The sequence below is a fragment of the Phaenicophaeus curvirostris genome, chromosome 6 (assembly GCF_032191515.1).
Source record: "Phaenicophaeus curvirostris isolate KB17595 chromosome 6, BPBGC_Pcur_1.0, whole genome shotgun sequence".
Taxonomy (NCBI): domain Eukaryota; kingdom Metazoa; phylum Chordata; class Aves; order Cuculiformes; family Cuculidae; genus Phaenicophaeus; species Phaenicophaeus curvirostris.
The window spans coordinates 26,224,544-26,237,037 of NC_091397.1; the positions used below are offsets into that span (position 1 = coordinate 26,224,544).

Here is a 12,494-nt window from a genome sequence, read left to right on the forward strand (position 1 = left end):
AACATGGATGATTATTACTGTTAATGATTTTTACAAGAGATCACATGGATAGAAGTGGAAATCATGTTCTCTCTCTCAGTTTTAAAGAGAATGTGGCAATTACAGGATAGCATTTGTATGGCTGGCAGCCAGAAGAGAAGGCTTGTAATACTCCACAAATGTGACACAGCTTGGTCAGTGGCTGTGTAGGCTTCCAAAGTCTGCCCTACAAATATAAAGAATTCTGAATTTTAAAGAGACATGTGTGGGAGCACAAGGAACAATGTGAAAGTGAAGCACTGATGAAAAAAGACTAACTCGTTTTGACAAGGAATGAACAGTGACTGCCATTTTCTCTCAACCAGGAGACAAGAAAAGACAGGAGGAAAATAGAAAACAAATAATAACTGCATACTAAGCAACTCCTCTAAATTGAAAATGTGTAAAAGTAGTAATTTGTGATAGAATTTTCAAGATCTTACAGGGGTGGTGGCATGTTTGTTTCAGTGTTTGGCTGAGACAGTTATCAGGATATACTGCTTGGCTGAACAAGTCCACTGACAAAAAAACCTTCTTAATCTTTGTACTCCCTCTTCATTAATGTGATCAAATATTTGCAAGAGATAGCTACCATGCATGCACACACCACATGGAGACAATGCTTATGGAAAGACTGTTTGCCATTATGAGATTGAAAACTCAGCATCTAAAATGTCAGACGCCATTATCAGGAAAGTACACAAAAGCTGCTGAAGCAAAAGCTGCACTACTGACAGTATTACAGTGCCCAGAAATCTGTTGGAGGTGCAGCTTTGTTTCTGAAATTACAATAGGATCAGAGAAATCTGACAATGCTGCACAAATTAAAATAAGAAGTGATATCACAGAATCACAGAATGACCTGAGCTGGAAGGGACCCACAATAATCATCTAGTCTCACTCTCATCCCTGCACAGGATAACCCCAAAATTCACACCATATGTCTGAGGGCGTTGTCCAAATGCTTCTTGAATATTGTCAGGCTTGGCACCATGACTACTTCCGTGGGGAGCCTGTTCCAGTGTTCTGCTACCCTCTGTGTGAAGAACCCTTCCCTAATACCCAACCTAAACCTCCCGTGGGACGTATTCCTGTCATTGCCCCGGTCCTGTTTTCCTTGGGAGGAAGCAGTAAACTGTGATGAGTCCTCCCCTCTGTTTCGTCTTATCCAGGCTGAACAGACCAAGTGACTTCAGCTGCTACTCACACAACTTCTCCTCTAAACCTTTCACCAACTTTGTGGCTCTCCTCTGTATACTCCCCAGTAGCTCTATGCCCTTTTTATACCATGGCACCCAAAACTACAGAGAGTGCTCAAGGTGGGCCTGCACCAATGCAGTGTAGAGCAAGACGATCATGTCCCTCAACCAATTAGCAATGCCGTGCTTGATGCACACCAGGATACGGATGGCACTTATGGCTGCCAGGGCACACTGTAGGCTCATGTTCATCTTGCCATCGACCAGAATCCCCAGATCCCTTTATGTCCTCAAGAGTGTCAACAGCTCCCCCCAACTTAGTGTCACCAGCAAACCTGGTTAGCTAACCTTCAAGTCCAGCATCCAGGTTATTTATGAAGATATTAAAGAGTACTGGCCCCAAGACGAATTCCTATGGAATCCCATTAGTGACTGGTATCATCATTAGGAGTATGGCAGAACCTAGTGATTAAATATTCACAACACGATCTGTAGGGAATGTTCCAGCTAGTATATAATAAGCAGTACACTCCTTATGAACATATGAGCATTTTCCTTATGAAACTTACAGATTAGAGGTAAGTCATAATTTTCCTTCCAGCTCTAGTGCCTATATTCCTTAGTATATACACTTGTGAAAAATTAATTCCACTTCTATAAGCATACAAAAACTCTAAAGAGAAAAGATCACATGAGAATGCCTTGGTACTCCTCTGACGGAGAATGTTTAAACATCAGCTCTCTATAATGGCTGACTTTATCCTATAGTAGTACCTTTATCTGTTCTTACTTGCTTACAGTCCTTGGGATTGCCTTCTGCCTTTCACTGAGGACAGCATGTCCAGCTCCAGAAGATACACGTGGCTGTAAAGCTGGTAACAGGAAAACCAGGAGATCTAACTAAGCTTATCAGCAAAGTTGTATGCGCATACTAGATATGAGCCACGGTACAAAGTTCCCCTTCAACTTACACTGAGCCTGCCAAGCAAAATCAGGAAGCAACAAAGGAAGAATAATCTCACACGAATTATACCTGTGCAAATTACATCTATGCAATTTAAACTTATTACCTAAATTCAGCAGTTGCCATTCTTAATGGTAAGTCATCCACTTACTCTAACTTACGAGTAAGTTATCAGTGCCATATATATGTCTAGAATAGTTTATGTTGATGTTTAAATTTAGTTTAAAATAGGTTGGTTCACTATAAGTGGCTCGAGCTAAGTGAGACGAACCCCATCTTTCCCAATTGCTATATTATATTGACACATGGGGGACATAATGCAGCCAAAACCCACAGTAACGTTTTTAGCTTATCTTTAGTGACCATATATACCACCACTGTCTCTTACGAAAATAATTAATTCAGTTAAGCCAAGGCTACATTTGTAGAAACCAGAAATATGAAATCCCTCCTGTGGGTTTTCACTGTTAATATTTGTAGCAGTTATCCCATGCATGCAATAGTGTCACATCTCCTCTCCCTCTCAAAGGATCTGCTTCACTGTTTGCTGAATCATTTTTCTGTTGCTCTAGGTACTCCCCTCCCACTGATGGCTTTTGGTGGCTCCAGCAGAACAAGCAGAAAGCCAAAGCATTTGCACACCAAAAGCTGAGGTTTGAATGATCAGATGAGCTAGCAGACTTCTAGTTTACTTTCAGCACACTAAGTTTATCAGCAGACAGAAAAAATACAGTAGGTAAATAATGGAAATTACAAAGCTATTTCTAGCTAATAATAGTTCTTGTCTGAAGCTGGTTTCATAGGGTACTTAGCAATCCTTAATTAGCCTTTTATATCAGGTCTTTTGTATGTGGTGGTTTTGGTGTGAATTACTTAGGCATATGTAATGATGCCAAATTCAAACAGCTTGTGAAAAACCTGCAAGAAGCATCACAAGCACACCTGCAAACCACTTCCTAATTCCTGGGACTTAAGCCAAAAGCTTCTGACTGAAATGAGGGAGATCTCTGTTGTTGAACACCTAAGCAATTTCTCCTTCCAGTACCTGAAAGGGGCTACAAGAAAGCTGGGAAGAGACTGTTCACAAAGGCTTGTAGTGATAAGACTAGGAGCAATGGATATAAACTGAAGAGGGGCAGATTTAGGCTAGACATAAGGAAGAATTTCTTCACTATTAAAGTGGTGAGGCACTGGCACAGGATGCCCAGGGAAGCTGTGGCTGCCCCATCCCTGGAGGCGTTCGAGGCCAGGTTGGATGGGGCCTTGGGCAGCCTGATCCAGTCCGAGGTGTCCCTGCTCATGGCAGGGGGCTTGGAACTGGATGATCTTTAAGGTCCCTTCCAAACCAAACTATTCTATGATTCTCCAAAGGAGTAATGAAGCAAAAGCAGCTGTCTTGCTCACATCAATGTATATGTTTATAATACACAGACAGATTGTCTTAATTAAGATATTTAACCTGACACTGTGTCAAGTATGCGTTTGTGCAGTCATAAAAAACAGAGATGTAACCTATATGTGGAGCCTTCAAGCATTGCAGGCGGCCAGTGTTAATATCATAGAATCATCAAGTTGGAAAAGACCTCTTGGATCATCGAGTTCAACCATTCTGATCTGCCACTAAACCATGTCCCTGAGCACCTCGTCTACCCATCTTTTAAATACCTCCAGGGATGGTGACTCAACCACCTCCCTGGGCAGCCTCTGCCAGTGCCTAGTGACCCTTTCTGTGAAAAATGTTTTCCTAATGACCAGCCTGAACCTCTCCTGGTGCAGCTTGAGGCCACTGCCCCTTGTCCTGTCCCCTGACACTTGGGAGAAGAGGACAGCACCCTCCTCTCTACAACCTCCTTTCAGGCACTTGTAGAAAGCAATAAGGTCTCCCCTCAGCCTCCTCTTCTCCAGGCTAAACAACCCCAGCTCTCTCAGCCATTCCTCATAAGGCCTGTTCTCCAGCCCCTTCACCAGCTTCGTTGCTCTTCTCTGGACTTGCTCCAGAGCCTCAACATCCTTCTTGTGGTGAGGGACCTAGAACTGAACACAGGATTCGAGAAGCGGTCTCACCAGTGCCGAGTACAGAGGGAGAATAACCTCCCTGGACCTGCTGGTCACGCCGTTTCTGATACAAGCCAAGATGCCATTGGCCTTCTTGGCCACCCGGTCACACTGCTGGCTCATGTTCAGTCGGCTGTCAACCAACACCCCCAGGTCTTTCTTCTCCGGGCAGCTTTCCAGCCAGACTTCTAGTCTATAGCACTGCACAGGGTTGTTTTGCTCCAAGCGCAGGACCCGGCATTTGGCCTAGCTGAAGCTCAGCCCATCGGTCCAGCCTGTTCAGATCCCTTTGGAGCCTCCCTGCCCTCCAGCAGATCCACACTCAGCGTCGTCTGCCAACTCACTAAGGGCGCACTCAGCGCCTTCATCCAGGTCATTGACACTTCAGGGCAAACGAGGACTGCCCCAGGCAGCGGTACCGCTTCTGGATTTTGTAATTTAATGAGGCAGCTCTAAAGGGGAGCAGGATTCTTTTGACACCTTTGTAATTTCTGCTGTTTCATTTCTGACACCGCCCCCCTCACACCCCCAGCTGGGCGCGCGCGCGCCCCCTAGCGGCGAGTGAGGGGAGGAAGGAGAGAGAGCGAGCAGGAGGTGGCGGTGGCAGCTCCGCCCCGGCTTCGCGGTGTCGTGTTCCCGTGTGTCCGCGGGGACTAGTAATCAGAAAGCGGGGCGGGGAGGGCGGCTGTTCGGGGTCTTGAACCCGCCGCAAAGGGCGTCGCGGAGCCAGTGCTGCCCCGCCGCGCCCGGCCGCCACATCGCACGGCGCCGGTTGTCATGGAGGAGCCAAGATGGCGGCGCGGCCCCGTACCCCGGCCGGCCGCGAGATCAACCACTACTTCAGCGTGAGCAGCGCCAAGGCGCTGGCGCTCGCCGCCGTCCTCCTCCTCGCCTCCTGTCACGCCGCGCAGCGCCGATACCGAGGTGAGGGGCAGTGGGGGCGGGGGCGGCGGCCGGAGCGGCCGCGGCGGGGTTCAGCCCCGCCGGGGCTGCAGGGGAGAGCGTTTCCCTGGCGGTTAGAGATTAGAATCTTAATTATGAGGCTTAGCGCGCGCTCTTTTCCTGTCTGAGCCTACGCCTCGGACGTGACACAACCCGCTCTCTTTGGAAAACGCTATCAGGTTGTCCAGGGAAGCTGTGGCTGCCCCATCCCTGGAGGTATTCGAGGCCAGGTTGGATTGGGCTTTGATCAGCCCATGGCTGCCCATGGCAAGGGGCTTGGAACTGGATGGTCTTTAAGGTCCCTTCCAACCTAAGCCTTTCCATGATTCTGTGATTCTATGAAATAAAAGAGTTGTTGGGTTTCTTGCGCTGTTAGTGGTGGTGGACAGGCTGATAACCGAGGTCTGGAGGTGCTGGGAGGTGGTGGACAGGTTGATAACCGAGCTCAGGAAGCACTGGCAGGTGGTGGATGGGCTGGAAACCGAGCTCTGGAGACACTGGGAGGTGGTGGACAGGCTGGGAACTGAGGTCTGGAGACAGTTGGAGGTGGTGGACAGGTTGATAATCGAGCTCTGGGTACACTGGGAAATGGTGGACAGGCTGGAAACAGCTCTGGAGACAGTTGGAGGTGGAGGACATGTTGGTAACCGAGTTCTGGAGACGCTGGGAGGCAGTGTACAGGCTGGAAACCAATCTCTGGAGACAGTGGGAGGTTGGTGGTCAGGCTGGAAACGGCTCTGGAGATAGTGGGAGGTGGTGGACAGGCTGATAACCAAAGTTTAGAGACTGGCATAGCTGGTGAATGTGTTGGGGCTGCACAGCGGTTAAGGGAGCTTTCCTTATTCATCTTCTTCCAGGTTGTTTTGGCCCTGCAGCTGTGCATCTTGGCATGATCCGTAAATACTAATTCAGCTGTTAAAGGGAATATTTTAGTGTTTTGAGATTCATGTTAAGGAACGTAGTATGTTTTTGTGGGTAAGTCAAAAAGTTGAAGAAAAATTATGATAGTTCTGTTTATTGTAGGACAACTGGTGCCATCATATTCTAACACTTGCTGCTACTGTCTGCATAAGACAGGGCTGAGGCAGTTTCTTGTGGAAATGGGAAAGAGGAGTCTTTAGTATGGATGCAGTTCCCCAGTTTTCACCTTCCAGCTGGCACGTCAGCAAGTCCGATAAATGGAGTAGTACCAAGCTGCAAGACATGGAAGCCTTTACTGAAATCTAGAGGACTTCAAGTGTGACATAAGTAGACTTGCCTGTTGTGCTGTGTTCTTTAAGGCCCAAATCAGTTGCAAAACTAAGTGGAATGAGAGTGGAAAGAAGGATGGTGAGACTGGCCTAAGGAAAGATGGACTGCCATATCAAGCAGATTACTAGGATTGTGCATAAATACAAAACATGCTGAGAGAGTTAATGAGGAGATTAAGTCACAAATTGCAAAACAGTAGGAATCTGCAGGCGTTTCTGTAAGTTGATATGGTCTGTATGGATTTTCAACAAGTTCGTTCTCCTAAGGCTTTCAGTTTCTTTATTACAGGACAAGAGAGAGGCTTTCCAGTAACTGTTTAAAAGATAGGGCATGGAGTGAGAGTGAATGCAGAGTGACCAGTTTGGGCTCCTTTGAACAAATGACATTCAAAGACAAATAGTTTAGAAGATAGGGGTGGAGTGATTATACCAAATAAAAAAGTTTTCAGGATGGATAAAAACAGAGGTGCTTGAAAGAGCGTTCTGCAACCCTTCACTGATCTCAAACATTGGAATTTCAGAAAATGGTTGGGTATCCTTGGCAATTAATGAAAAACAAAACAGCAGATTTCTCCGTGATATTGCACTACTAAAACTAACTGGTATCTTACCAACAGTGGTGCTGGTCACGCCCCCTTAAGCAGTGGTAGAAAAGAACTTGGAAAATGTGTACAAAAGAGCAGTAAAAATAGAAGAATTAAACAGCTTCTGGAGAAGAAGTAGTGAAATAGATTAAAACTCTGTAGCCTAGACAGAAAATTAGTGATGTGGTAATGGTCTCAAATATTATGAATTATTGAGGGAAGGTGAATTCATTGTGATTGTGTCGTAACACAGAAAGTATCAACTGAAAAATGAAATAAGTAGGTAGTGCATTTAAAATTATCAGAATAAAGCAGGGTGTTTTTTTTTCCACACAAGAAATTTTGAAATACGATGCCAAGATTTTGTACCAAAAATACCCCCAAAAGGGTTATCCTGATTTAGAGATGGTGAGTGAGGTGGGGCTGCAAACATGCTACACGCTTTAGACCCTCTGGCTTGAAGTCTGTGGGCTATGAAAGCTGGGCCGTGCCAGGCATTGCTCTGAGTTTGTCGTGCTTTTATACTTTTATCTTTGGGCATGTGTCGTTAGCTGCTGTCAAGAAGAGGAGAGCAGGCAAGACTAGCGCTTTCATGTGAACGTATGTTCTACCTCAGTGGGGAAAACAAGAAACTTAACAATGGATTAACCACCCACGAGTTCTGTCTCTTGTTTCATAGATGTCCAAGAATATGCAGGTAATGAGAGGCAGCTGCATATGAACAAAAAGGTGAAATCTGTTTTGTAGGAGGTGTGGGTGTCCCCGTACCCCCTACAACTGTCTCTTTACTGTCTGAAGAAACTAATAACCTAAAGTTTGATTAGTTGAAACAGTAACTGCCTGAATAATGGAGAAAATGGGATTGAAACTTGACATGTTGTTCATGGATTTAGGCCAGCCTGATGATACAAGCAAGATCCCAGTGTGTACATATCCTGAGGATCGTGTCATTTTTCTCTTGGATAACTCAGCCAGAAGGAAAAAGCCACAAATGTGTATAGCCAGACAGAGAATGATACATATGAAGGTTTATCAGTGAATCCTTCTTTCTGTGGGACAGGCATAGATATGCAGAGACTCCCTGAGAGATACTAGTTATTTTTAAAACTTCTAAAGCACGTAAGGCTGCTTCTTTCATTCCTTTTCCTTGCTGTCCCGAAGTAGGAGTGAAATTATTAATAAATAGATATTCTTTGTTTGCAATGTTTCTGTTCTTTTAAGGTTTCAAATGAGTGATGGTTGGATGCTTTTGCTTTTAACTTTTTGGTAGTCAGCCTAGTTGATCTTGCTCAATTTAGAAACCCATGTTGTGGAGATTGCCATTGGTATTTCTTCTCCCATTGCAGTATTGAAAGTTCACAAGGCATGAATAAGGGAATAGGCATATGTTTTATAAAGTGATTGTGTTTGTCTTGTCTTCCTTTGGAGCTCTTGGATGATTGAGACTCTAGTTAGAACTGCTTTGTTTTGTCTGATTGTCTTTACATGTAAAGTTTTCAGCTAATTTTGGCCTCAGTCATGCAAGTGCGTATTATAGGTAATATAGGGTAATTTACACAAACCACAAAGGAAGAGCTTAAAAAGAATGATCTGTATTTTATATGGCACTTAGATTTATTTTTCTCAAGTATTGGGTTGGTTTTTGTTTTGTTTTGTTTTCTTTTCTTTTAAGATCTCATTAATAGCTAAAAAGATGTGGTATGTTAAAATGAGAGTGTGTCCTTGGCTGCTGTGTATTTAATCTCCTAAATAAGACTAGGGCATTTCTGGAGGCGCTGTCTTGTCGGCAACCTCCAGTTTACTTTCTTGGCTGCTGTTTCAGTCTTGTTTTATTATTCTGCCTCCTCTTCCCCTCAAAACTTCTGCTGTTATGTTTAAAAGAAGACAGCAGACATCAGTAGTGCTGTGGTTGTGCAGGGTTATAAAGATTATATTGGTTCTGTGTTTGTGGAAACACAGATATGTTTCCATTATCCAAGTAATTATTAGTGCTTTCTGAAGTTTTTTACCTGTTGTTCTAAAATGTTTACAGAAAAATTGTTGCACTATAGATACTCTTGTCATTGTTCCCACTATTGGGAAATTATGGGAACAAGTAATTTTCCCAATTAGACTGGGTCCAACTCAAAAAAAAACCCTACAACAAAAATGAGTTGACTCAATGTGTATGAGAATTAGTTAGCTTTCACTGTGATCTTAGGACCATAACTTAGGAGCTGCTTTTCTTTTCAGAATGTTACACAGGATCTCCTTCTTTATCTGCTATACCTTTTTTTTAAGAAAAAAAATTCTTTATTTGACTGTAGTCTTGTGGAAGCCTTTGGATAAGCACAAGGGAAGCGATACCATGGCTCTGTCTCTTTGTCCTGAAAGCTTTGCTCTAGTACTGTTCTTTGAGGACTGAGATTGGGTGTCAGTAGACATCAGTAGTGTCTTCTAAATACACTTTCCTTCAGACCTTGCACTACTTGCATATCCTTCTGTTCACCTCATCTCATTTGTAGTTCTAGATAAAGCTTCAGATTTTATTGTAATTATTGAAGCAGAACGTCTGTCTCAGTATAACGTGTGGCTCCCAGCAGCTCTGAAAAGAAGTAGATAGAAAATGCGCTATTCCTTAGAATTAATGCAAGTTTTAGTGCAGTAAAAAGGCAGTTCTGTATTGATTTTAATGAAATCAATGTTTCACAGAGAGTGTTAAGCATGGGCTGTGGCACATTTCTGCACAAGCCAGCACAGGTACCTGCTGCTTCATTCACCACTGTTTCCTTGTTTGTCTATCCACTGAAACTGCAAGTATGACAAAAATCTTGGAGGGCAACTTCTCTTGCAGTGAATGGTGTTCAGTTGTGTTCAGTTGTAAAGCAGCAGAATCTGACAAGGTAACTCACTGATTTTGTAACTGAGGTGTTTTATCTATCTGAACTTAGTGACCTGCCACATCACTACCTATAAAGTGATTAATCTTAATTAGCATAAAACACGTTGACTGGAAAAGGTACCTGTGATTCACCATGATCAGCAAATCGTTGTGTAAATGTTTTTTGTTTTGCATATAAACCCAGGATGTAAATTCACCTGTTCTAAGGTGGCACCTTGGCCTTAAGCAAGGGGATGTAACAGCCCTTTTTGCAAATCTCATGTTGGGATTCATGTTCTGTACAAGGTGTTGTGTATGGTGATTCTGTGTAGAACATTGTTATTTTGAACTGTTGTGTAATTCTTTAATTTCATATTAATGTATTCTGGATATTAGATAGCACAATGGATTGGCATCTTTTGGTGGGAATGCCAGTCCAGGTCACAACATCTTTCTGACAGCAGAAATGGGATCACTAATGTTTTTTGGTAAAGGAGTGATTTACAGAGAAGTATGGTATAGCAAGTGAGAAGGCAATTTGCAGAAACATGCAAGATGGTTTTGCAATAAGTTAGATCTGTTTACTGCTCTTGATTGTTCCAGTTTCTGCATTTCAAATATCATCAGATTATTTTTTTAATAGCAATAGAGCTAGCTTTTAAACTTTAGTGTCTGAATACCAATCTTTATATAATATTTTAAAGGTGGCGATACGTGTGAGTATCTTCTGTCCAGTGGAAGGTTTCTTGGAGAAAAAGTATGGCAGCCCCACAGTTGTATGATGCACAAGTATAAAAATAGGTAAGGAAACTCATGACTTCTGTTTATCTGCCTGCGAGGAAGAGTAATTGTTGTTTGACTGCAGCTGTAGTAATTGCAGCGTGCTGTGTTTTTCACTTTATATCTGTTTGTCTGGACTTTCAAAACTACGCAGCATTTCTCAGAAGGAAGTCTTTACTTTGTATATTATCTGTGTGTCTACAGTGTTTACCAGAGTTGTGTGTGTATATATATAAACACAAATAAGTGGTGGTCTTAGTAGTACTGATAGGTGTTATGGAGAGCTACAGGGTAGTGCAAGAGACTGCATAGATTCGTATATCACTTTCAGATTACTGAAGGGGAATATGCTGCCCTTATGTGTAGAAGAGATAGTAAAAAAAAAATCCTAAGTAAAATTACCAATCTTTTTTTTCTTCTCCTATTAATGAGAGAAGTTTATTTTTTAGAATTGCACTGTATATTACCGTTTTGAAACGATTGTGTTTATAGCACCACAAACTGGGAAAGCCTGCTTGGTTGTTTGCCTAATCACATTAGCAGGAGACTTCATTTTCATTTCTATGCAAATTGAACTGCACTTTTTTTATTTATACAGCACGTTTAGAAAATATTTACCTTTACTTTGAGCTGGATATAATGCTTAGAATTGTCTGTATTGCTCTGCAGATTTTCTAAAAAGTTTTTCCTAAAATAGAAGTTTCCTGTAACGTGAACGTTGCTCTTTTGCTTTACAGTGAAGCAAAGAATTGCCTCGTGGACAAACATATTGTGTTCATAGGAGATTCTAGGATTCGACAGCTGTTCTATTCATTTATAAAACTCATAAATCCTCAAGTCAAAGAGGAAGGAAATAAGGTGAGATTATTTTGATGATGTTTTTGTTTCTTTCTTCCTAACTTACCTTGTAACTCTTCCCTAAACTTCAGAAAAGCAAGAACTGATACCATTTGCTGGCCTAGCCATCAGGAGGAAGAACCACAGAGAGGTCTTTTGGAGAACACAGTTAGGCCAAGATAATTGTCTGCATGCTAATGAGATGCTTGTGAATCTGAAAAGTGAACTATAAAGCTCAAGAGAAAGCATGTGGCAGTCTGGGAATAAATTAATGAAACTGACTTGTCCCACAGTAACTTATGCTTCGTATTTGGCTTCTTGATGAGAAAATTATTGCTCCTTTGTGTGTTTTTAAATAGCAGTAATTCATGGTTTACATTTTGTCATTTTAAATGTCAGTTAAATTGCTCATCTAATCTATTCATAAAAATCCTTAGGGCAATGACAGATTTCCAGGTCTAATTTGAGGCTGAAACTAAAAATAGCTTCTGGTCTTACCTTCCTGTTGATTGCTGTTGAAGAGCTGTTTGAATTTTATAAAGTGAGGAATGTAAGCTACAGCTTGCTGGGTGGAAGCAGTAAGAAAGGATTTGGCTGTGTCGTTTGTTGTGCAAAATATTAATTTATTTTGTTAAATTGCTTCTTAGGTGTATCCCTTTATGGATCTATGTACATACGTGAGGGAAAAGATATTTCACTTTTAACTGTAGATCAGATTTGTCCACTGCTTAGTACTTCTATTGACTGGAAGTGCAAGCTGGCAGCTTTTACAGCAGGCAGCCTGCAGTCACATTTGCTTGTCAAAACAAGGTGTTTGACTGATACAGTAACTCTGATTCTCCTAGTCTGTTGGTCAGTTCACAGTTGCTGCTCAAAAGTGAGGGTGAGATGATAGAGTGCTATTACTGATTTTTAAGTTGAGAGGTATGCTTTGTCACGTATTTGTATTTCAGTTTGTGGAAGCAGAATGCAATTGTTCTTTTGGATCAGGATTGAAACCAATAC

At 42.5% G+C, this 12,494-nt stretch overlaps 1 protein-coding gene across 2 annotated transcripts in view; it reads left to right on the forward strand.

The window, feature by feature from the left end:
• The first annotated feature begins 4,899 nt into the window (after positions 1-4,899).
• The window catches only part of CASD1 (CAS1 domain containing 1), a 29,859-nt gene continuing 22,264 nt past the window's right edge, over positions 4,900-12,494 (forward strand). Inside the window, exons 1-3 of one of the 2 annotated variants that reach the window (XM_069859653.1) lie at positions 4,900-5,160; positions 10,577-10,673; positions 11,390-11,510. In XM_069859653.1, the coding sequence (XP_069715754.1) occupies positions 5,028-5,160; positions 10,577-10,673; positions 11,390-11,510 (351 nt within the window). In that variant the 5' untranslated portion in view covers positions 4,900-5,027. The remainder of the gene's footprint in view (positions 5,161-10,576; positions 10,674-11,389; positions 11,511-12,494) is intronic. The other variant, XM_069859652.1, reaches the window with a different exon arrangement.